The sequence below is a fragment of the Microcaecilia unicolor genome, chromosome 10 (genome assembly GCF_901765095.1).
Source record: "Microcaecilia unicolor chromosome 10, aMicUni1.1, whole genome shotgun sequence".
NCBI lineage: Eukaryota > Metazoa > Chordata > Amphibia > Gymnophiona > Siphonopidae > Microcaecilia > Microcaecilia unicolor.
The window spans coordinates 22618680-22645524 of record NC_044040.1 but is presented as its reverse complement, the minus strand read 5'-3'; the positions used below and the strand labels follow the sequence as shown (position 1 = coordinate 22645524).

The window sequence follows — 26845 nt, the reverse complement described above, 5'->3', positions numbered from 1 at the left end:
GGAAGCTCAGCACAGAAATTAGGAGGTAACCCATTCCGTAGTTTTTGGGCCAAAAAAAGAAAAATGCAGAATGACGTGTAGCTTCAAGACATGCGTGGTGGGAAGCTGAAAGAACCAAGTAATGGCCACTAAAAGGTCACAGAGTTGACCAGAAACATAGGAGATAGTTACAGTGGGCCAATGTACATAGAAATAAATTATTCTGCTTATCTTCATCTTTAAAAAATAATTTCATATCTATTGGTGCCAGGGGCGTAGCCAGACTTCGGCGGGAGGGGGTTTCAGAGCCTGCAGTGAGGAGGCACATTTTAGTCCTCCCCCCCGGTGCTGCCGATCCCCCTCCCCGCCATTTTTTACCTCCCCGCCGCCATCACCACCTTTGACCCCCACCCAGCGCCAACCCTTTTGACCCCTTCTTTCCGCTGCTGCCAACCCTCCCTCGTCGTCGGGTGCCTTTGATGGCAGGGGTCCCCAACCCCCGCCAGCTGAAGTCCTCTTCTCCGGTGCAGCTGTGCCGGAGAAGAGGTCTTCGGCTGGCGGGGGTTAAGGACCCCTGCCAGCAAAGGTACCCAACGGCGGCAGGGGAGGGTTGGTGGAGGGAGGGGGATTGAAGGGGTTGGCGGTGGAGGGGGGGGGGCAGGGCCAAATCTATGGGGGCCCACGCCCCCGTGGCCCTACGTAGCTACGCCCCTGATTGGTGCAGTTGCTGCATGGGTCTGTGTTGCAGTATGTATATATGTGATTGCCACTATTGTAACTATGGAGCTGCGTCTGTGTGTTTTGTCATGTTTTGTGTCTACTTGTTCAAATAGCTGTGTGCCTATCTGGGTTAAATGTTTTATGTGAATATGTCTGCTCTTTGTGTAACTTTATGCTACTGTTTGCTTATGTGTATCCATACATGCCTTTGTTGTGTTTCTGCCTCTATGTCAAACTGTGTTAGTCTGTGAACTTATGGGCTTTGTCAGACTGCATGACATTAAGTGACATTCCATGCCTGCATCTGGTTGTGTGTGATTCTGCCTCAGAGTGTACCTGTGTGTAGGTTTTCCAACTTAAGCTCCCCCCCAACACAACACAAACAAACAAAAAACCCTATGGAGGGGCATTTTCAATATGACGTCTATATTCGACTTTGGATGTTTTGCTCAAAACGTCCAAAAATCAAGTAATGAAAAAGATGTTTTTTTCTGGTTTGAAAATGGTCAATCTTTTTTCTTTGAAAATGACCATTTCCTAGATGTTGTGTGCTTAGTGCATCTATCTTTTTGGCCCATTTCCCCCCCCCCCCCCCCAAAGAAACTTCCAAGTGAAAAACGCACAAAAGCAAGCCATTGGGATGTAGGAGGAGCCAGCTTTCCTAGTAGACTGGCCACACAGACATCCCAGCAGAGCAATGAGGCACCCTAGGGGGCGCTGCAGTGGACTTCACATAAAAGGTCCTAGGTACATCTTACCATTACTCTTATATTCAGGGCCACCGAGAGACTAGGCTGGGCCCGGGGCAAGGCCGCCCTGCCTCCACCCCCCCCCCCCCCCCCGCTGCCGCCCCCTGTCGCTCCCCCGCCGCTGCAGTCCGCGGTCTCACCTGCCTGCCTCCACGGCTCCGGGCCCCCTTCATTCAAAGCGGCAGTCGCAGATCGCGTCTCTTCTGGCCTTCCCTCCCGCCCTCGTCTGATGTAACTTCCGGTTTCCGAGAGGGCGGGACACAGAAGAGAGGCGATCTGCGACTGCCGCTTTGAATGAAGGGGGCCCGGAGCTGAGGAGGCAGGCAGGTGAGACCGGGGACTGCAGCGCCGGCGGCCTGACCCAGGCACTGGGCCCCCCTTGGAGGCCCGGGCACGGGGAATTTTGCCCCCCCCTGCTCCCCCCCCCTTGGCGGCCCTGCTTATATTGTATGGTAAGCCCCTCAAAACCCATGAAAAAACCTATTGTACCCAACTGTACACCACTTCAATATCCCTTATGGCTACAGGTGTCACCTATATGTTGGTACGGTAGGTTTGTTTTGTTTTTTTTGGGGGGGGGAGCTGACACTTTCCACCATAACTCTAATAGAGTGGATTATGGGCCTGGGTCTCCTTCTCTACAGTGTACTGCACTGACCACTAGGCTATTCCAGGGACCTGCTTGCTGCTCTAATAGGATTGGCCATATCATCTGAAGCTGTCATAGAGGCTGGTATGTACTGTTTCATTTGCATCTTTGCAGGATGGGAGGGGGGTTAGTGACCACTGAAGAAATAATGGAGCGTCATTCCTTTATCCCTCCAGTGTTCATCCGGTCATTTAGGGCAATTTTTGTGACTTATTCATGAATAAATCAGGTCTAGACCAAAACGTCCAACTTATAGCCCTGGATGTTTTCGTTTTGTTCCATTATGGCAGAAAACATCCCAAGTGTTAGGAATGCCCAGATCCCAGCCTAACATGCCTCTGACACGCTTCCTGTGATTTGAACACACTTCTGATGGATTTCATAGAAAAAACATCTAAAATGGTTTTAAAAATACCAATTTGGGCATTTTTTGTGAGAAAAGCGTCCAAATGCACACGTATGCCACTTTTGGATGCTTTGTCTCTTTTGAAAATGAGCCCCATGATGGTCACCTTTCCCCAGAATCTCAGCTCTCTCACTGACATTTTATTTTAATGAATGCGCTGGTCTGAGATCTGATTGCAGGGGCGTAGCCAGACAACAGATGTTAGGTGGGCCTAGACAAGAAGTGGGTGGGCACCAAGTGTTCTCCCTCCCCCCAACCTCCACCCAAAAAATATTTTTACTATGTATCTCAGCTGGTGGGAAAATGCTTCTTTCTACCTTGGCAGTCTGCAGCAGGCATGCGCTGAAAACTGAGCACGCGCAGGTGCCGGTATTCATTACCATCAGGGAGAAGTCTTCAGCTGGCCGAGCTTGGGATCTCCACCAGCTACCGCTAAACGTGTGCTACTGTTGGGTGGGCCTGAGCCCTAAATGGGTGGGCCCCGGCCCACCTGTGGCTACGCCACTGTCTGATTGCTTATTTAGATTATGAAGGTACACAAGCACGGGGAAGGAATCACCATTCACTCCTCTACCAGGCCCCACCTCCTGTACAGGAGGGAAAAGGACAGGATCACAGTGAGGCTTGGGAAAGACGCTTGTGCTGCTGATTCCTTCCCGTGAGTCTTCCTAACCTAAATATACTGCCGCTGTCATCATAATCAGGCCATGTGCCAGCCCAGATTAAAGAATAAAAGGTCAGTGAAACAGGGGAGAGGGAATGGGAGAGCCTATGCCAGTCTGAAGGCCAGCAGTTGACAGAAAATCCACATCTACTTTAGATGTTTTTCTGGTCCTGCTGGCTTCTGGTCTGTCTTAAGCAGAAGATACCAGGCCAGTCAAATGCCAACTGGTTGGCATCCCTGTGTTGTGTTTGTAGGTATTTGTGAACTTGTGCTTGTTCAGGGGGCTGCTGCTTGGGACCTTACAAATTTCTCATTCCTCTAACCCTCTCTAGAAACTCCCTTGCAAGAACCATCTGGTGTCCCACCCATTCAGATCATTCCTCAGGCCATCCACACCCCGCCCCAGAAAAAGCCAAGAAAGCTCCTCCCCCCCTCCGCCCAGACCACGCAAAGCAAGTTAGTAAAGACTTGGGCCACAGCCTGTTGGTTTGGTCTTGGCCTGTGGCCATGAGCTGCTCGTCTGCTCGTGTGGCGCTTGCTGGCATGCTTTCTCCTGTGCTTATGAATGTTCCCCTGGTCATTCTCTCTGGTTCCTGTTTGCCTATCCAGGTCTTTGATAGATGTAATTTCTTGAATGCTCAGTCATCTTTTCTCCTTCTATTCTCCTCTCCAGTAAGTGCCACAATTTGCAGATAGCAGCCATTTATAAGTCTGTTTTTTCCCCCACTCCCCAATTCCCATCTGCTATAAGAACCTTTTGACTAGTCTCTGTAATAAAGCCATAAAATGCTGGGAAGACCCCAGAGTAGTCTCTGTGTACCTGTGCACTGCACTCCAGTGCATGTACTAACCATGAGAAGAAATCGTGGCAAGGGAACAAATGTACATGCAAATGAGAGCTATTAAAACGCAAACTCCCCAGTGCTATTGAGAGACATTTGGGGAAGCGTGCAGTTGGTTTAAGGACAGGTCATAAAGCCCCATTCAGGGCATTTTATAACCTGGGTGTTATGCATGTAAACGTTTAGAGAACCAGCATGTATGTGCACCAGGGGCGTAGCCAGACATCAGATTTTGGGTGGGCCTAGGCAAGAAATGGGTGGGCACCAAGTGTTCTTCCCAACCCCCGCCAGAAAAGTATCTGAGCTGGTGGGAAAACGCTTCTTTCCACCTTGGCAGTCTGCAGTTGGCACGCGCTGAAAACTGAGCATGCACAGGTGCCAGTATCGTGGAGAGCTGCGTTTTAATTACTATCAGGGGGATGTCTTCAGCTGGCGGAGCGTGGGATCCCCACCAGCTACCGCTAAACGTGTGCTACTGTTGGGTGGGCCTGAGCCCTAAGTGGGTGGGCCCTGTCCCACCCAGGCCCACCTGTGGCTACACCACTGATGTGCACACATGTGTAAGCTCCAGTATATCTCCTAAGCCCTATTCTGCAAGTACCTGCTTAACTTACATACCATGGGCCTGATATTCAGAACGCGGGAGGGAGCCTGATTATCTCCTGCGGTCAGCCTGGATATTCCATGCCAGGCTGTTTCCAGCCACTGAGCATTTTGTGGCCAGTTTAAATTTAACCGGCCAAGCTGATAAAGTTTAAACCGGCTACAGGTATACTTGCTATTTCAGCAGCCTGAATTGGCCACCAAAACTAGCCAGTGATGCGCTGAATATTAGTAGATAGCCAGTTATATCACGCAATATAACCGGTTATCTGCTAAGCACTAACTGGCAATATTCAGTGGGAAATAACTAGCTATCTCCAGCTGAATATTGCTGGATAGTCGTTCCTGGTCAGTTAAATGGTTTTAAATATCGGGGGCATGTATTTACAAGGGGGTGTACACGGGCCAGAACATGAGTGGACTTACGTGTGTAACTTACAGAATAGAGCAAAGATACTTACCTGTAGCAGGTATTCTCCAAGGACAGCAGGCTTCATATTCTCACGTGTGGGTAGACGCAGATCCGTGTTGTCACGACGAGGATCATTGTCTACCACACGTGAGAATATGAGAGCCTGCTGTCCTCAGAAAAAGCAAAGATACTTACCTGTAGGAGGTATTCCCTGAGGACAGCACGAGGAGTGGCCTAGTGGTTAGGGTGGTGGAATTTGGTCCTGAGGAACTGAGTTCGATTCCCACTTCAGGCACAGGCAGCTCCTTGTGACTCTGGGCAAGTCACTTAACCCTCCATTGCCCCATGTAAGCCGCATTGAGCCTGCCATGAGTGGGAAAGCGCGGGGTACAAATGTAACAAAACAAAAAAATATATATATATATATATTTCACTTGTGAGTAGAAGCCGATCCGCGCTGTTCATCCACATGAGGAATATGAGAGCCCATAGCCGTCAAGAGGGGGGGACAAAATTCCCTGGGCCCGGCGCCACAGTCCCACCCGCCCTCTGTCATCGACCGTCTGCCCCTGCAGTGAAATCGCAGTCTCACCTCTGTGAAAGCAGAGCTGCAGGCAGCAGAACACCTCCCTTCGGCCCTCCTTCCTTCCCTGTGTCCTGCCCTCGTCTGATGTAACTTCTGTGCAGATGGAAGGGGGGGAGCGGCAACAGCGCCCTCGGGGGGGGGGGGGGTGACCTCCGGGGAGGGGGGGGAAGCGTCGAGGGTGGCAGGGGCGGTGCCCCGGGGAGGGCCTTGCCCGGGCCCGGCCCAGTTTCTCAGTGGCCCTGTGAGAGCCTGCTTGTCCTCGGAGAATATGTTATTCACATACCTGCCACACTTAGATGCATGCATTTACTGCAGTTCTATGGCTGGTGTAAGTGTGTAGGCCTAAATACTCGGCATCTTCCTACCTAGTTACACTAGTCAAACATATAAACGGCGAGTGACCGTACTCACTCGCAAATGCGCTAGAGACTTCCCTCTCTGTCCCGCCCCCATCATCACGTATTGAAGCGGGGGCGGGACAGAGAGGGAAGTCTCTACTGGCATGCTGCAGACGTCGGAACCACTCCCCCCTCCCCCGGAGTCGCCGCCGCCCCTCCATCTGGCCCGAGCACTGTGAACTTACATCAGCACGCAGCAGCAGGCACATCAGCAAAGCTGCCGTCGAGCTTCCTTCTCTGCCTTTGTCCCGCCCTCACGTTACGTCACACGAGGGCGGGACACAGGCAGAGAAGGAAGCCCGCCCCGACGGCAGCTTTGCTGATGTGCCTGCTGCTGCGTGCTGATGTAAGTTTACAGTGCTGCTCGGGCCGGGTGGAGGGGCGGCGGCGGTGGCGACTCCGGAGGGGGGGCTCGGAAACCCCCCATTCCAAAAGTAGCCCGTTTTCACGGGCTCAATGGCTAGTACTCTATAAAGGAAACTAGGACACTTTCTGTGTGCCTTCCACGCACCTAGTTGAATGCACCCAATTATAGAATTACCCTCATCATACATTGCAGAGTTTTCGTATTGTCTCGGAGAGAGTTGGATTCTTTGCAGATTGCGATACCTTTTATTGATCCAACATGAAAATGACAAAAGATGTTGAGACCACCTAGTTTATGTTTCTTTATTTATTTGGATTTTGCTCACACCTTTTTCACTAGCAGCTCAAGATGAGTTACATTCAGATACACTGGATATTTTCTGACCCGGGAGGGCTCATAATCTAAGTTTGTACCTGAGGCAACGGAGGGTTAAGTGACTTGCCCAAGATCACAAGGAGCGGCAATGGGAATTGAACCAGGCGCTGCTGGATATCGAGACCAACCAGTACCCTAACCATAGTAACATAGTAGATGACGGCAGAAAAAGACCTGCACGGTCCATCTAGTCTGCCCAACAAGATAAACTCATATGTGCTACTTCTTGTGTATACCTTACCTTGATTTGTATCTGCCATTTTCAGGACACAGACTGTAGAAGTCTTGCCCAGAACTAGCCCCATTTTCAGGACACAGACCGTAGAAGTCTTGCCCATTAGACACCCACATTCGGCAGGTAAATCCTAAGCCACTGATGGTCAGTAGTGGGTTGAGATCCTGGGGAACCAGGTTAAATTCCCTCTGCAGCTCCTTGTGACCCTGGGCAAGTCACTTAACCCTCCACTGCCCCAGGTAAAAATAAGTACCTCTATATACTATTAAACAAACAAAAAAACACTTTGAATGTAGTTGCAAAAACACAAAAAGGTGGTATATCATGTCCCATTTCCCTTTCCCTATTTGAGATTCTACATGGAATGTTGCTACTATTTGAAGATTCTACATGGAATGTTGCTACTATTGAGATTCTGTTGCTACTATTTGAGATTCTACATGGAATGTTAATGTTGCTATTCCACTAGCAACATTCCATGTAGAAGCCTGCCCTTGCAGATGAGCAACGCGGCCGCGCAGGCTTCTGTTTATGTGAGTCTGACGTCCTGCACATACGTGCAGGACGTCAGACTCACAGAAACAGAAGCCTGCGCGGCCGCGTTGCTGCTTCTACAAGGAATGTTGCTAGTGGAGGAGTAGCCTAGTGGTTAGTGCAGTGGACTTTGATCCTGGGGAACTGAGTTCGATTCCCACTTTAGCTCCTTGTGACTCTGGGCAAGTCACTTAACCCTCCATTGCCCCTGGTTCAAAATAAGTACCTGAATATATGTAAACCGCTTTGAATGTAGTTGCGAAATACCACAGAAAGTCCCATTTCCCTTTCCCTTATGACATCACAATATCAGAAGTGAGCCAAGTAACAGGCAATCAAGCCATTGTGACATCACTGATGAGGTTGGCTCTTATTGGTGGAATGAGTGGAGGAGTAGCCTAGTGGTTAGTGCAGTGGACTTTGATCCTTGGGAACTGGGTTCAATTCCCACTGGAGCTCCTTGTGACTCTGGGCAAGTTACTTAACCTCTCCACTCTGCTTTCACCATAGCTAATCACAAAATCAATCATACATAATTTAAAGAACAAAATAATGACAGATTCCGCTATTACCATCCCTCTTCTTTCACAGTTCACCCTTACCCAGCCCTTTCTTAGGTATTAGTTAAAGATGGATTTGTGTGGCCTCTAAAGCTCACAGATTACACGGACCTTGTTTAATTTTCATGCTGGTAAAAGAAAGGTTTCATGGCCTGTACAGAATTCCAAGTTCTACAGTAACGCAATGAATTGGATGGTTAGCAGGACAGAGAGGGCTTGAAGTCTTTCTCCTGCTCTAGTTTACTCCAGCTGTTTTGCAGGCCTGCACAGTTCAAACCATGAAACAGCTGGAGTGTGTCTGGTGGGGAGAAAAGTGGCAGCGTTCCCCGGGCACCGACAGGGAGCATTGGCTTTAGCATGCCTGAAACAAGGAAATGCTGGCCACGTATCTCATGTTCTAACCCGAGCTTGACTTAATCTGCTCACTGTATCTGTGAATCGGCCTTTGGCTTTGAGTGTTGCTTGAATTAGAATACAGATAGTTTTCTGGGTGCTGTAGATGGATTCTATCCCTGTTCTGCGCAGTTCTCAGTTCATTTTACCACCTGGAGGAAGGCTGCAGCTGGTGTAACATTTTTGTGGACTCCTGTGGATTAGCACATGAACTTAAATTCAAAACACATTAGTTGATTACTGTTCTGTGTTCTCAGCTAAGATTACTCCTTTCTTCAGCTGTGCACTATTAACTTATCCTCACTTGTTTCAAGCTATCATAAAAGTTCTTTGGATAGATTTCTTTAGCATATTACAATGACAGAAAATTACCCAGCATATTATAGGTATCAACAATAGAAATGCCTTTATCAAGAGGAATGTTCTTTCAGTGGCCTGATAGGACCAAAATGGCCTTTCGTAGTCTGCATTTCACTCCTACAGAAATGTTTGAAAGGTGTTGTTTGGGGGGGGGGGGGGGGGGGGGGTTGACCCAGCAGTTTCCTTTTGTATTTCCAGCTCATTCAGAACTAGGGCTGGGATGTGACACCCATCTGCCTTCATTTGCAACTAGCCAGTGCCATTTCCCACTATTTAATATCAGAGATGCCAAGTTACCCAGCACCAGGCTAGAGATTTTGGTCCAGCCCTGGATTTCTGACCTATTATGGAACCTGCAGCACTGATTTCAAACATAGTAACATAGTAGATGATGGCAGAAAAAGACCTGCACAGTCCATCCAGTCTGCCCAACAAGATAAACTCATATGTGCTACTTTTTGTGTATACCCTACTTTGATTTGTACCTGTCCTCTTCAGGGCACAGACCGTATAAGTCTGCCCAGTACTATCCCCGCCTCCCACCCACCAGCCCCGGCACAGACCGTATAAGTCTGCCCAGCACTAGCCCTGCCTCCCACCCACCAGCCCCGGCACAGACCGTATAAGTCTGCCCAGCACTAGCCCCGCCTCCCAACCACCGGCTCTACCACCCATTCTAGGCTAAGCCCTGATTTCAAAGGGCAGGATTAGGCACTACAAATCCCACACTGCTTTGGGACATAAGTTCAAAACCAGGACTGAGCGAAATATCTCCAACCTGGAACCGGGTAACTAGGCATCTCTGTAATATTCCCTGCCAACTTACTTTAGTTCAGTCATTATAAGACCAGTCCTCAACCCGGGGGAGGGGGGGGGGGTTGGAGAGGCAGCATCATGATCCTACCTCTAGCCACTGGGTGTCACCATTGCACAGTGCAAAGTACCCCCCAACCCAAAGAGCTCTGAATACTGCCTTTGCAGCATCTCCATCCCTAGTCGACCCATGAAGCAGAAGAGCCAAGTCAAGGATCAAATCCAGGTGTTTTCTCATAACAGTGCACAGCACTGTCACTTTGAGTCACCCAGAATGGTCTGAAAATATTCTAGTTCATGCTGCTTTCCTGCATTTCTGTAAAGATAAATTGTGCATGCCAAACTTTAGAAGCTCATAGGAATAAGAGCAAGCAGGAGAGACATTAATCTCCCACTGACATGACTGACAGAGGAGGACAGAGTGGGGAAATAGCATTAAGATGTAAATACCCAATGGGCCATGGCAGAGAAAATGTTATTGTTTAAATTAGTAATTAGTAGTTTTTTTTTTATGCCAGACTTATTTTGATCGAGGGCTGCTGAGCTGTGGTCCGCAGCTGGCTTCCATTGATGGTTCTTCCAAGATTTGCAGAGGAGATGATGTTAGGGTTTTAGAAGCAATAGCTTTAAGAGCTGGTAAAATAAGCATTTTAAAGCTGTTGACGTTTACTTACAATTGTGGTGGTACAGGAGGAAGAATAGCAAACAGCAACGACGTAATTAAACCAGAATCAATCACTATAAGACCATTTTGATGCCATCCTGGCACTTTTATGAGGTTCATCTTTCTGTACGTTTTGCTACTGAACTTATGTTTATGTTTTATTAAAACTTTATATACCGCCAGGCTATACCAGATCTAGGCGGATACCAATAAAATACAATTAACATAAATTGAAAAGAACGCCGTCACTAAATAGGACAGACCTGACCCACACGTTCAAGCTCATCAAGGACAGACAAAAAGATTTATGTTTCTAAAATATTAGTATCCTCAATAAAACTTAGTGCTGAGCAGACTTATATGGTCTGTGCCAGAGCCGGTGGTGGGAGACGGGGATAGTGCTGGGCAGACTTATACGGTCTGTGCCAGAGCCGATGGTTGGGAGGCGGGGCTGGTGGTTGGGAGGCGGGGATAGTGCTGGGCAGACTTATATGGTCTGTGCCAGAGCCGGTGGTGGGAGGCGGGGATAGTGCTGGGCAGACTTATACGGTCTGTGCCCTGAAGAGCACAGGTACAAATCAAAGTAGGGTATACACAAAAAGTAGCACACATGAGTTGTCTTGTTGGGCAGACTGGATGGACTGTGCAGGTCTTTTTCTGCCGTCATCTACTATGTTACTGTGTAAAACTTCCAAACCCTGTCCAGACAAATTGAAAGCTTGACATAATAAAGTATTGAGAAGAATTTTAAATTTTCTTAGACTACACTCTGCCCTCAAATCCTCTGGCAGCATGTGCCAAAGATGGAGAACCAAACAATAGAAGGCTGCCTCTCATTCTTTCCCATCTTACTCTATATGCACTAAATTACATTCAGGGATACCATCCTAAAATCCTGAATAGACCACGTACCCTAACTAGTGAATAAGGTACATAAGTAATGCCATACTGGGAAAAGATCAAAGGTCCATCGAGCCCCATCCTGTCCCCGACAGCGGCCAATCCAAGCTTCTCAAACGTACAAGCATTCTATATATGTTATTCCCGAAATTGTGGATTTTTCCCAAGTCCATTTAGTAGCGGTCTATGAACTTGTCCTTTAGGAAACCGTCCAACCCCTTTTTAAAGCACAGATATAGTGGCTGCTTTTCATAAAAGGCCTTTATGAGCCAAATCCAGTGCCTTGAAGCAAATCCTATATTATTTATTTTTGTTACATTTGTACCCTGCGCTTTCCCACTCATGGCAGGCTCAATGCGGCTTACATGGGGCAATGGAGGGTTAAGTGACTTGCCCAGAGTCACAGCTGCCTGTGTCTGGAGTGGGAATCGAACTCAGCTCCTCAGGACCAAAGTCCCCCACCCTAACCACTAGGCCACTCCTCCACTGTTGCTACTATTTGAGATTCTACATGGAATGTTGCTATTCCACTAGCAACATTCCATGTAGAAGTCGGCCCTTGCAGATCACCAATGTGGCCGCGCAGGCTTCTGCTTCTGTGAGTCTGACGTCCTGCGCAGCCTTCTACATGGAATGTTGATAGTGGAATAGCAACATTCCATGTAGAATCTCCAATAGTAGCAACATTCCATGTAGAATCTCCAATAGTAGCTATTTTATTTTGTTACATTTGTACCCTGCGCTTTCCCACTCATGGCAGGCTCAATGCGGCTTACATGGGGCAATGGAGGGTTAAGTGACTTGCCCAGAGTCACAAGGAGCTGCCTGTGCCATGAAATAGGCAACCAATGAAAGTGTAAAAATAAAGGAATAGCATGATCGAATTTGTATTTGTTACCTAATAATCTAACTGCTGTAATTTGTAAAGTTTGTAGTCTTTTCAAAAGGCATATTGCCAACCCTGCATAAATAATATTACCATAGTCAAGATGAGAAACCAGCAGCGCATGCACTAATGCAATGCAGTGCCGATTCGTTAAATAGATGCTTTACTGCATGTAGCTTCCTTAGTTATGTTCAGTCACCAATGTGTGTAACTCTGTTTCTGCACTCAGAAACAAAACACACACACACAAAATCACATCTACTTTAAAAACTGGATTAAAAAGCCAAAAGGTTAAAGTACTTGAAAGTCTAAGAAAGAAAAACCCACTAGGATAACCAGATTTATCAGCCAGAGGGTTCCAGAGTTCAATTTTACCAGCCTGACCAAGGTTCTGTTGCATGTAACAAGTGGGTGAAATTTTCTTTCAGCGATCTCCGTCATGACCCAAAAATCCACACTGCATGAACTTCCCCTAGCCTTGCCTGCCCCTCTTCCTGTGCTTCAGATTAAGGTAGATGATGCATGTTTGGCGAATCAACAGGTTGCAGATTTTGGGCACGGGATGCTATACATATCACCTCCAGGGGTGGATGATGAATGGACTTATTGTATGTCTGGTAAACTGGGAACTTACTGCACCTTCATAGGTGTAGTTGCATGTCTGGTGGATGGACATATTGAACTTTTGGATCATTGGGTGATTTACTGCACATTCAGTCAACGGGAGCATTGCATGTGTAAGTTTACCAGACGCACGAGTCTTTGCAGCGGCTGGTTTGTGCTGTGCTGCATCTAACTGAATACAGTAGGTCTACTACCCCCGGAGGCACTGATACCCACAAGTCCTTTTCTCTGTTCTGTGTCTGCAGCCAGCAACCCAAATGCGTGCCGAGCTACTGGAAGAGGCCTGCAGCCCAAAGGAATCCGAGTCAAAGAAGTGGCTGACTTTAAAGTTTTCACCAAGGGGGCAGGCAGTGGGGAGCTTAAAGTCAGCATCAAGGGGCCAAGTAAGTCAATTAATTTGCATCTGCAACAGGGGCGTAGCCAGACAATAGATTTTGGGTGGGCCTGGGCAAGAAGTGGGTGGACACCAAGTGTTCTCCCCTCCCCCCCCACCAAAAAAATATGTCAGCTGGCAGGAAAATGCTTCGTTCCACTTTGGGAGTCTGAAGCAGGCATGCAGTGAAAACTGAGCATGCGCGGGTGCCAGTATCGTGGAGAGTAGCATTTTCATTGCCATCAGAGGGAATTCTTCAGGTGGCAGAGCTTGGGATCCCACCAGCTACCACTAAACGGGTGCTACTGTTGGGTGGCCCTGAGCCCTAAGTGGGTGGGCCCCAGCCCACCCAGGCCCACCTGTGGCTACGCCACTGATCTGCAAGCCCTATAGTGCTTCGTGAGCATCAAGATTTCCAAAATTGCATGTTGAGAGAGTAAGTGGAACTACTCTGCATTTTCTGTGCTTACTGTTCTCCCAGTACCAGATTCCTATTCCTGGGTATTTGTGCCGTTATACAGCAGAATCATTTATGGTATTGTGGATCAGCTCAGTATTTCTAAATACCTTTCTTTGCATTTAGAAAGTTTAAGCCTCTCTTTGGGATTTGGATGAAGTAGGGAAGGGATGAGCTTAGATAAAGTGTTTTGCTCTAAGGCACTTGTACCTAGGGAGATACAATCAGAGCATGTTCAGCCTGAATCCCCGAGGCCTGGAGAAAACCTGTTTCTCTGTTGTCTGGGAGGTGCATAACTTACCCCCCATATGGTTTTTTTTTAATGTCCCAAATCACCCCATCTCTGAGATGATGTAAGAAGTGAGACTGGATACTGCAACATATCCACTGTCTCTCTGTTAACCTGTGCAATGATGGGGACTCTTTTTTTTGCATCATGTGACTGTCCCTCTCTCTCATCCAGGAGGCACCGAGGAGCCAGTGAAGATCCGGGATGTTGGCAATGGTGTATATGAGTGTGATTATCACCCAGTTGTACCTGGCAAATATGTGGTCAGCATCACATGGGGTGGCCACCCCATCCCACGCAGGTAAAGTGCTTTGTTGCTGTACTGCTTTCAGCATTACAGTGTGTTTTCTCTTTTCCAGTCATGCTGCCCTGCCTTGGTTAATTTCTTGATCTAGGACACCCTGAGGTTGATATTTGAAATGATTTATGCAGCTGGCTTTGGAATTATTGTCACATAGATCGTAGAGTTTTACAGTATGGGGCTAGAGACCACATCAATTCTGGCTAGCCAAAATTATCCATTTAAAAATGGAAGGGCTTCTTGAAGGTGCCTAGTGGGTCACAGAACCAATGCCTGCTGGGGGGGGGGGGGGGGGGGGTGGGTGGTGATGAGGTTGTTTATTTATTAATTTAGATTCTGTGAGGGTCGTAGCCAGACACCCAATTTTTGTTGGGCCTGGGCTCAAGGTAGTTGGGCAGAAAAACTCCACTCTCGCTTCACAGGTGATTTGTTCACCCTCTCCCACCTGCTCGTAGGCCAACCGGTCTCTCAACCCGCCCCCCCCCCCCCCCCCCCACATACATGTACCTTTTATACAGCAGGTCTTCAGCGGCAGTGAACAGCGACTAATACATACTGCTCTCACCAGCCTGACACAACTTGCTATTTCTGCACAGGCAGGTGTATGTGAGAGAGAAGGCTGTGGGGCCGGCACCAGCAGTGTGTATCAGTTATTGCTCACGAAGATCTGCTATTTAAAAGGTACGCGGGAGGGAGAGTTTTGGGGAGTTTTCAGCTGGCGGGGCTTGCGATCGCCACCAGCCACATCATAGGTGTGCTGCTACTGGGTGGGCCTGAGAGCCCACCCAGGCCCACCTGTGGCTATGCCACTGCAGCGAACACCTTTTTTTTCAGTAGTGAGCTCAGCAACCAAAGAGGAGGCGTGGCCATGGGAGGTACATGGGCAGGTCAGGAACGTTCCTAAAATTTGCACATAGTATTATAGAATACCAGGGATGTGCACCCAAATTGAGCACAGAAATCGGAACTTGATGCTGCTTTCCAATGGGTGTTCAGAGTGCCCATTATGGAATAGCATTGAGTGATGATTTTTGAGCACTATTTACTGAATCTAGCCCTTGGTGTGTTAATGTAGACACCAAGTTATAGAAGGAGGGGGTAAGTTTGTACCTGAGGCAAAGGAGGGTTAAGTGACTTGCCCAGGATCACAAGAGCAACAGTGGGATTTGAACCAGGCATGCCTGGTGCTCCAACACTAGGCTACTCCTCCCAGTGGTATACCTAGGTTGGCTGCCACTCGGGGCGGGTCACCACCATGCCCACCTGGTGCATCATCACCCCACCCGGTGCATCAACCCTCTCCCCCCCTCGTTGCATCACCCCCGAAGCGCATCACCCACCATCCCCCTCCTCCGAAGCGCATCATCCTGACCACCTGGAGGTCCACGGCGGCAGTTGCCCAGCTGTCAGCTCCGCCAGTCCCCTGCCTCAGAACAGGAAGTAATGTCAGAAAGAGCATGGAACCAGCGGAGTCGACAGCCGTGTGATTGCTCTGTGCACCCCCCCTTGCTGCCTGCACTCAGGGAAGACCGCCTCCACCACCCCGCCCTTGGTACACTAGAGACTCTTCCACTTCAATTGAGCAATGATTGATGAAAGTATTCTACCGTGGCTTTAGGTCAAAGGAGGACGATGACGGGGGTGGGGTGCATTTTAGAAGGTAGTAGGGGAAATACAGAGGTGAAGAATAAAACTAAATTTAATAGGTAAATGGAATATAATAGTTTTGTGATATTGGGATCTCATATGATGTGCGGCGCCTATCAGTGAGTCCTCAGTTTCTGTTTCTACTTGGTTTAGATTTTTATAGTGCTGGATAAGATGTTATCTGTTTTCAATAAAAAATGATTTTAACATTTAAAAAAATCTTAGATTAATGCTATGTAAGGACTGCTGACAGTGAGAATGAGTTTATTTCACAGACAAATTATAGCTACAGAAAAGCAAAACATGCAGCACTAACATTTCACTATCCTTTCGGATACAGTGTTCTTTTACATAGTAACGTGTAACATAGTAGATGATGGCAAAGAAGACCTGTACGGTCCATCCAGTCTGCCCAACAAGTTAAACTCATATGTGCTACTTTTTGTGTATATCTTACCTTGAATTGTATCTGCCATTTTCAGGGCACGGGACCGTAGAAGTCTGCCCAGCACTAGCCCCGCCTCCCAACCACTAGCCCCGCCCTCCCACCACCGGCTCTGCCACCCAATCTCCGCTATGCTTCTGAGGATCCCTTCCTTCTGAACAGGATTCCTTTATGTTTATCCCACGCATGTTGAATTCCGTTACCGTTTTCATCTCCACCACCTCCCGCGGGAGGGCAATTCCAAGTATCCACCACTCTCTCCGTGTTTGATTATATATGATTTTGACGGATTTGATGTTTTTGTTAGTAGCAGATACAATGAAACCAATAAACATCCATCTTAAATACTAAACAACAACACTATACACCATCTACATAAACCGAAATCTTATCACATGACAAGCACTACCACTGTAAACCTTATGTCAAATAGGGTCTCTCTCTAAAGTCGATGACCTAACGTAGGTTATAATCCAATCTATTACTCAGGAACCTTCATGCAATGCCATAAGGACTCTTCTCTACCATGTATGCATGCACATGAATATGTATATAGACCATGATCTGCACCATATATGTTATGTTCATGTATGTATGTTACCATGTATGCATGCACCTTAACGCTATACAATTTGTAATTCTATTACCCGGAAATGGCAACCGCCATTACGGCAAATGTAAGCCACATTGAGCCTGCAAATAGGTGGGAAAATGTGGGATACAAATGCTACAAATAAATGTTCTGGGCAGTCTGGCTGCTGCTGCTGCTACGCAAAAGACTTTGATTCAAATTAAACACAGTATTACATCCGCTACTAGTAGGAACTGCTTCTTGAAGAAACGTATGGTTTTCCTTAGCTAGTGTTAATTGTAGACCTGGTGGATCTATGGTCCAAAGAACAACAAAAAGAGTCAATTCTCCCGCAAAACACACAAAGAAACAACAAGTCAAGCGGAAGATATTCAGAAGGACCAGACTGAAGTCACAGATGTTGACAGTCAAAAACGATGGTTTATTAAGACCCTACACGGTCCGTGTTTCGGCCAGAGGCCTTCTTCAGGGGTCTAAAACAAAAATATAAATACAAATACAAATAAAAATAAAAATGAAACACTTGTTCCATATATGGTGCGATCTATGGTCCACACAATTATCCACAAATAATGACCCTCCCCCCCCCCCCCCCCCCCCCCGCCACCCTTGAAAGAGTCAAATCAAAATTTCATTCCCCACACTGAGAACATTTTCCCCCAAGGATGCTGGAGGGAAATCTCCCTAAAAGGATGAATTTTTGGCCTGTATATTTGTTTAGCTCTATGCCCTCTCCCTGCCATGATGGAAATTCCTTACAAAGCCCCGACACCAAGGCCTGTGCTCCAACGAGCTGCTGACTGACAGGTCTGAACAGATGGTCAGACGGCAGTCAAACTTGGAATTGTCTCAAATAAGAGAGATAGTAACATGTCATTTAAACTTACCTTTCCCTTTGAAGACTAATGTTGTGTAATACATTAATTATATCATATCGTTATACACCCATAGTTCAGCTGGTTCACATGTGGCTTTTACCAGTGAGATGGGGATAGCGGGTCAGAGAGGGACCCTACACTGTACGATACATTTGGAAGTGCATACCTTGGCTGGGAAGGCATAGACTGGTAAGGTCTGCATTAGTTTCCAAGGCAAAAGAGAATTTAAGAGTTAAAATGGTGAAAGTGGCACTACAGCTACTGGTGCCATGGTTAGTATAGTATTTTCTCTCCAGATGCCCATATGCAGTGGTGTGCTGGAGCAGGCTCTCACAGGCTCGCAAGAGCCGGTTGTTAAGTTTTTAAGAATTTTGGGAGGCCGGTTGTTAAAGTAGGGGCCCTCCATGGCTACTTTAACAACTGGCTCCCAAAATGTGGGCTTGGGCCCCCTGCTGAATTCTCTTTTACTTTGCTGGTGGGGATGCTGAGCCCTGCCAGCCAAGTAAATAGACTGCTGCTGCTCCCAGCTCCTTGTTTCCAGCTCCGAGCAGCAGGCTGGGGACTTCTCCAGCATGTGTGAGAAGTTTCAGCATGCTGCTCGGAGCAAGACGTTGGGAGTGGTGGCAGTTTATTTATTGGCTTGCCAGCAAAGGTATGCCTAGCGTGCCCGCATGAAGGGAGGGGAGGAGAGAGAGGCAAATGTTGCTCCCCCCCTGGCCACACCTGGCCCTTCCAACTGCAGAGCTGGCTCCGTCCAGAGAAAGAGCCTGTTGTTAAAAATTTACCAGCACACCCCTGCCCATATGGGCAGCATGGGATCTCTATGGGTTTTCATCATGGGCCATGTGTGCTTTTGTAGAGGTACTTAGGTGGGAAGAAAATCACGTATGCGGTAATTACTCTGGACTCGTTTGCTAAGGATATGACGGTACCTCTTATGTGGCCCTCAGCTCTCTGACATACTGTACCAATGAAAGGAAAAATGCCAAAATGGAAATGTATTATTTATTATAGATATAAAAATAACAATATGGCAAAATGCAAAGCAAGTTACAAAAATATACTTGTGCACTACAACAATACTGATTACAATATGTAAGCTGCATTGAGCCTGCCATGAGTGGGAAAGCGCGGGGTACAAATGTGACAAAAATAAAATAGATACTATTGGAGATTCTACATGGAATGTTGCTACTATTGGAGATTCTACATGGAATGTTGCTATTACACTAGCAACATTCCATGTAGAAGGCTGAGCGGCCAAATTGGTGATATGCAAGGGCCGACTTCTACATGGAATGTTGCTAGTGGAATAGGAACATTCCATGTAGAATCATCAAATAGTAGCAACAGTGGAGGAGTGGCCTAGTGGTTAAGGTGGTGGACTTTGGTCCTGAGGAACTGAGTTCAATTCCCACTTCAGGCACAGGCAGCTCCTTGTGACTCTGGGCAAGTTACTTAACCCTCCATAGCCACATTGAGCCTGCCATGAGTGGGAAAGTGGGGGGTACAAATGTAACAAAAAATATATATTTAATGTAATTTATATAGATATATGATTACACCACTTTAATATCCTAGAAGATTATGAGGAATTACATGCCTATAATATATCCTGATAAGATTACACACTTAGCAGCAAAATAAGGCTGAGGTAGCAGGAAAATACCCCTACACTTTGCAGCTGGATTTCTCTAGCGATAGGCTCAGCTTTATTCTGTTCTAGGACATGAGCTAAGTTCATTGGATTTTTAGCCACTTGCAGGTCAATATTCAAATCCCGCAGTCAACATCTGTTTTACAAGCCAGCTATGGCGTTTCAATTGCCCGTGTATCTTCAATGCCACTATCCGCAGAAATGGCAGCACTAAATATACATATTCAATGGTAACTAGCTTTAGTGTTTTGGAGACCGGTGATGTTCAACCTTTTTGCTGTCCTAACTTTATCCGAAATAGCAGTTGAATATCTCTAATTGAAGAATTAGGCAGAATGCCTTGCTTTGCCCTGCCACTATCCAGATCAAGGAGGTTTGATGAACAGGAGACAGCAGGAGCGTGCTTGGGCCCATTATCTGGTCTGAAGCCAATAGGGAAGCTTGTCATCCTACCATTACATTGTTTTGAGTGTACCAAGATGGAGGCAACTGCATTAGGGAGAGTGAACACTTCCTTGGGGTGGACAAGCTTTCAGCTTTGTGATGTCACACCATCTCCTGTTCATCAAAACTCCTTGATCCAGATAGTGCCACTGCTGTCTTGGAGACTTTTCAGCTGCACTAACCAGATAGTGCATCTTATCTGAATAGCAGCTGCTGCCAGCTGGGTAAGTGTTTTTGAATATTGATTCCATGGGATCTATTGCTGAGATTATACTGTACTTGGCTAACAGTAGGTTCCTGCACTTTATTTTTTATATCATGAAAATATCCTGTTGCTTCTTTCAGCTTATAGCTGGCCTTTACTGGAATCCTTTTGCCAGTCTTCATTTGTAATCACTCTCAGAGGTCTCTCCCACTTTTTATAACTTCTCCTCTCATTTAGACCCACTATCGCAACAGTCCTCAGTCAGAGGTTATAGACTATGCCCCTTCTGAAACCTGGTACCATGCAGCCTGACTCTGACCAGTAGGTATCACTGTTGTGTGATGAAAGAGACTCCTTCCCCCTTCCTGGGCTTATGAGCATTACCTCCACAGTATCTCCATTGCTGGCCATGTGGAAGAACAGAGTCAGTTCCATGCTTCTTCTTCTGTGCCTAGCCTGATTTTAGAGATTGACTACAATGGTGTTAATTAATGCTAATCAATGCTGACGTCTGTCCACTGGAAACTAGATGAATACTTTTCTGACAGGGCTTTGCAAGGTGATTGGATGTTTTGCATGTGTTGAAAAGTTGTTTCATTCTTTCTCGTGCCTTTGGCAGCCCCTTTGAGGTGCAGGTGAGCCTGAGCTGGATCTCAGAAAGTGCGAGCCTGGGGTCCTGGTCTGGAGACAGGAGTGGTGGGCAAATCAGCTGACTGTGTGGTGGAGGCAATTGGTACTGAAGGTGGGGACATTGGGTAAGGGACAAATAATAATATTGTAGTTGGCAATTCTACTGTTGAAGAAATATCAAGACGAGTCCTTGCTGTAGGTGTTTTCGTGCCTGTTTGCTACTTCCTATCAGATAACATTTTATTCATGATTCTGTTACCTATTAGGCTTCTCCATTGAGGGTCCTTCTCAGCGAAGATTGAGTGTGACGATAAAGGAGATGGGTCATGTGATGTACGTTACTGGCCCACAGAACCTGGTGAATATGCTGTCCATGTTATCTGTGATGATGAGGATATCAAAGATAGCCCCTTCATCGCCCATATTCATCCTGCAACAAATGAGTACTTTCCGGAGAAGGTAGTGTTAGTCAGGAAGCTGACTCAGGCTCTTACAGTCTCATCAACTGCCTGTCCTTCTGACCCATGGAAGACATTTCTACCTTGCTGCCTCCTGTCCTTTTCTATCACTATTATCATTCTGACCAACAAGATTCACAACAGATGTTTTTACAACTCATCTATCCCTCTTCCACCCCCTCATCCAGATGTTTTTAACAGCTGTCACCCAGCTGTATTCCATTCTGCTACTTTTCATTTCTGTAGCACTACAAAAAAATGCACAGTGCTGTAAGATATAAAGAAGAGAGCATTCATGCACTGTATAGTTTACATTCGTGTGGAGATACACAGAAATGCACAGAGGAAATAAGAGGCTTTAGGAGCTTTGTTGAACAGAAAAAAGGTGAAAATAAGCAAGGTGAGATTTTAACCTGCTCATGGGGCATGGGGGCAGGCAGCCAGCAGATCCCGTATGTTTTTAATAGTTCCAGCTTATGAGATATTAGATATACAGCAGATCATGTGGGTATTATATAAAATTAGGACTTCTGATTTTAAGTATCTAGAAAATATATATTTAGGTGTTTATTTTCCAGCTAACTGCGGTTTTTGAGAGTGCTATAATAGGGCATTGTGGCAGCTGTCCTTGGATAAATATTAATTCACAACTTCCTTCTGATTAGGTAATTCACTGCTTCCTTCTGATTTCAAGCTGCCGTTGCTAGTCTTAAACCATGCAGCTCACATTGAATGTGTGCATACCTTGACATTTATCTATAGACACGCCAAGGAGGAGATTCTATATATGGTGCCTAAAAAATTGGCGCTGAAATCAGTGCCCACTAAGTGTATTCTATAATTGGCATCTAGAGTTAGGTGCCGATTATAGAATATACTTAGTTGATTTTCAGCACCGATATCTGTGTGCATCCATTTATGCCAACGAAAACCTGGTGTAAATCTCAGCAACATTCTGGAATCCCAAAGAGGAGCAAGATTCCGGAATCCCAAAGAGGATCAAGAAACCGGAATCCCAAAGAGTAGCAAGGTTCTGGAACTCCAAAGAGCATCAAGATTCCGGAATCCCAAATAGTAATAACATTCCATGTTACCAATCCCAGGGCAAGCAGTGGCTTCCCCATGTCCATCTCAATAACTGGCTATGGACTTTTCCTCCAGGAACTTGTCCAAACCTTTTTTAAACCCAAATATGCTAACCGCTGTTAACCATAAAGTGGTTGCGCCTGAAGTTTGGCATGTAACTACAGAGTTACATTAGTATTCTGTAACAAATTTGGTGCATAGCTCTGCGGTTATAGAATACTAGCTTAGTGTCCAGTTTTTTGGTGCCTAACTTTTAGCGCTGTTTATAGAATTGTCCCCTTTGGTGCACCAAGTGCTTTCAGCAGACTTGCTGCGTGCCCCTCCTCTATAGCTCAGACTGTGTAAGGTTCATCTTTCCGGTACTATGCTTGATTTTAAAGATAAATTACATATTACTAACAATAGTTCTGCAAGTTCGTTTTTCAATTCTACCAGTACTCTGGGATAAATACCATCTGGTCCAGGCAATTTGCTGCTCTTCAGTTTGTTAAATTGCCCCATTACATCTTCCAGGTTTACAGAAATTTCATTCAGTTTCTTTGACTCGTCAGCTTTGAAAACCATTTCTAGCACCTGTATCTCTCTCAAATCTTTCTCAGTGAAGACCGAAGCAAAGAATTCATTTAGGGGTAGATGCCCTAAAAAAATCGTTAAAGCCCTTCCATTACCGACGAGCACTTGGACGTTTTTTTTCCCCTTTCCGATTGCCTCACAGCAGCCCCAACGAGAGGTGCAGACCTCCCATTAGGTTTTCCACAGTGAGAGGATCGGAAAATGGTAGTGCATCTCATTGTAATACAAATTATAATACTAATTTGCTCTTTTGCATTCCGTTTTCGTTAGCTGCTACTGTGACAGGGAAATGGCTCGGAGAACCCTTTTGTGCTTGTCCCGGTTTACTACTGGCGCGTTAAACTGACTAGAACCAGTTTAAAAACCACATTGCTGGATCGTTAAGTTTAGTGCATCTGGCCCTGGGTGCCTGCATAGCTGGATTACTAGAAGTCCCTGTCTCCTAGTGGCATACCTACCTTGCTTGCCACCCGTGGTGCATCACCGCTGCACCCTCCCCCCAAGATGTGTCACACCCCCACCATCCTTCCTCCAAGCAAGGGGGTACACGGAGCATCCACACTGCTGTCGACTTTGCCGGTCCCCTGCCCCAGAACAGGAAGTAACATCCCCTGCACCTGGGGTGGACAGCCCCCGCCATCCCGCTCTTGGTATGCAAGAGGTCTCTCCCCACCCACACAAGCTGTGATTTTGATGAGAAAGATTACGAAGCCTCCATGTTTAGTCTCAGACAGCATGAGCTTTCTAGCTTCCAGCTCACTCCCTGTACTTTTAGGCAGGAACAGAAAGGGTAAAATGCTTCCCTGAAAGCGTCATCTCTTGTGCAGCTATCTTTGCCTCCTCTCTAGTCGTTCTGGTTCTCTTTTTATGATAACTATCCTATGTCATAAATTATTGACATTGTTGGAATAAGAGGTGCTCTAAGTATAGGGTGCTAATCCTCTGCTCTCTATACATATATCCCTCTGTCCTCATGGATATCAACTTCCCCTCTACCCTTTCAATGTCATTCACTTCTCTGTAGAATGTTTTTATGCACAGACACATGGAGGGTAATTCTATAACACAGCACCTATTTTTAGGGACCAAAAGGTGCCTATTTAGTGTGCACCTACTTTTCTGTATAGAATACTAGTGTAGCAGGCCAAATGCCTGCCTATATTTTAGGCACAACCACTGATATCAGCCAAAGAGATGGTGCAAATACTTCTGCCTAGATTGTTAAACAAATGTGCATTATAACTATATGCCTCCAGGGCTGCTGAGAGACTGGGCCGGGCTCCCCTCCCCCCCCCCCCCCCCCCCCCCCGAGGTTGTCATCATCACCGCCCCCCTCTGTCCACAACTGGGCCGGGCCCCCCTGAATTCGAATCATAGCGCCTCACCTCGACCTCACTCCGTGTGAAAGAAGCGCAGCAGCGGCAGTCTGCAGATCGCCTCCCTTCGGGCCTTCCATCCCTGTGTCCCGCCCTCGCGCAAGTTACGTCAGACGAGGGAGGGAAGGCCTGAAGAGAGGGGATCTTCAGACTGCCGCTGCTGCGCTTCTTTCACATGGAGCAAAGTCGAGGTGAGGTGCTATGATTTGAATTCAGGGAGGCCCGGGGAATTTTGTCCCCCCCTGCTCCCCCCTCTCGATGGCCCTGTATGCCTCACATGCGTCACCCATGCGTACACCCACCTTCAAACTACACACCATCACTTTTAGGTACCAGTTTATAGAATAGTTCTAACTGGAATATTGGCATTTATCCACGTATGCGTGCGTATACATTCATAAATGCCAGTATTCTGGTCATTCACATGCGTTGTCGGTGCCTAAAAATATGCACACGTACCCTCTAGGAGGGCAATTCTTTAAAACTAGGTGCTAACATTTATGTATGCATTACCCCCCACCCCCCGAATTCTATATATGGCAACTAGAGTTCTGTGTGTAAATCGGTACACGCAGTGTGTTTTTTCTACCAAAAAAGGTGCTGGTACTCAAATAGGACACCCTTCATGAGAGGAGTGATCACTGAGGGACCCACCCCACAATAGCCAGGCCCCCTGCAATCAGTCACAGAAACTATAACAAGACAGAATTGGTGTATAGAGCCTGAGCTCTTTCATTAAAACTTGGGTTCCATGGGTCAATTTTAGCAGACAATGGAAAAGGTGCCAGTACTCAGTACCCCCTCAAAAAAAGCCCTGGGCACACGAAGCCAATTTGTGTGCAGAACTTAATTGGGTACCAAGTCAATCAGGGCAGATAATTGGATGTTAACAAGCAATTATCTGTACTAATTGGCAGTAATTAGGATTTACGCACATAGCTCGGTAAGCATATTCTATAAAGCAATGCATGTAAATCGGACCATGCAGCTCTCAAAAGGGGTGTGGCCATGGGAGGGGCATGGGCGGGTTGTGGGCATTGCTAAAATTTATGCGCAGTGTTATAGAATATACCCGATCTTCACCTAAATGAGTCGTGTGCTTTTATACCAGGTTTTAGTTGGCTTAGATGGCCATCGCTAAATTTAGTCGCAGGAATGGGCGCTACACATATTCTGTAAACTGTGCTTAAATTTGCTAAGCGTGGGGCGGTTTCTGGCTCCGATTTTTTAGGCACCATATATAGAATCTAATCCTACATACATAGTAACATAGTAAATGATGGCAGATAAAGACCTGTACGGTCCATCCAGTCTGCCCAACAAGATAAACTCATTTACATGGTATGTGATACTTTATATGTATACCCGAGTTTGATTTGTCCTTGCCTTTCTCAGGGCACAGACCGTAGAAGTCTGCCCAGCACTGTTCTTGTACTAAGTTCTGAAGCTAACATCAAAGCCCCTTAAAATTTACACTCCAACCCATCCCTATCTATTCAGTCATGATCAGGGCGTAGACCTTAGAAGTCTGCCCAGCTCCAGTTTTGTTTACCGGCATCGCCACCCAATCTCCGCTAAGATTCCACGGAACCATTCCTTCTAAACAGGATTCCTTTGTGTTTATCCCACGCATGTTTGAATTCCATAATTTGGTTGCCTTCTTCCTGTAACCATTTTGCACACTGTCCCCATACAGATATTGTCATCATGCATTGTACGCTGATGTCTGCTTGGCTTTGATTTCCGTGCAGAATTATTCATGCGGACTTTCAGTTTGGAAAGTTCGTTGTCTATGGATCAGCATGCAGTTTTTTTTTTTGGTGCAGAAATTGGTACTAAGCACGATGCTATAAAGAACGCTCAACTTGGAGCGCCCTTTATAGAATTGCGCTTAACACTCATTTTTTTTTACGCTAATTTTTCGGCATCATTTATAGAATTGGGTCCTATGTGGGTACCTGCCATACTTGGGTGCTCACACTTATACCAGCTCTAATGCGAGCACCTAAATGTTTGTACTGGGCTATGTTAATATTCTATACAGGAAAGTGGTTGCCTATTTTCCCTTATAGAATAGGCTCCTATTATACACCTTTTGGATGCCTAATTGCAGGACCCCGTTATAAGAATGACCTCCTCGATGCCTGTCTGTTCATCCAGCTGTCTTTCTACCTCTATACCTGCTTTCTGTAGTATTTGTGTAACCTATCATTATCAATGCTGTATTGTTTATTTTTCTCTCATACCCATGCAATTATTAATGTGATTATACATTTACTCTTTTTTAAAGGTAACCATTTAATTGATCTCTTAAGCAAATCCTCATTATGATTCGTTTTTAGGTGAAAGCTTTTGGACCTGGCCTGGCTCCAACAGGCTGTATTGTGGACAAGCCTGCAGAGTTCACTATTGATGCTCGGGGAGCTGGAAAGGCAGAGCTGAAGATATACGCTCAGGTGGGGAGCAGATCCCAAGGTTCTTTGCTATCTCTAGAGTGCAATCCAAAAGAAATGTATTTGGAAATTATTAATACAATAATCTATAAAAATGAATGCTTCTCGTGCTTATCAGAGGTCCTCAGATTGCTTGTGTTGGAACTGCTCAACGTTTGCTCATTTTCTAGTTCTTACACTCCATGAGCACAAGAACATTTCTTACAACCATTAACTTGCATCTTTCCAAAAGGCAAAGGCTTCTACTGTTATTTCTGACATT

At 46.4% G+C, this 26845-nt stretch overlaps 1 protein-coding gene across 1 annotated transcript in view; it reads left to right on the top strand.

Annotated features, from left to right (window-relative positions):
- FLNC (filamin C) overlaps positions 1-26845 on the top strand; it is a 193265-nt gene that overhangs the window by 81583 nt on the left and 84837 nt on the right. The window contains 6 exon segments of the mRNA XM_030217139.1: positions 12965-13102; positions 14013-14139; positions 20627-20650; positions 20652-20762; positions 20904-21096; positions 26473-26586. Of these exon segments, the coding sequence (XP_030072999.1) occupies positions 12965-13102; positions 14013-14139; positions 20627-20650; positions 20652-20762; positions 20904-21096; positions 26473-26586 (707 nt within the window).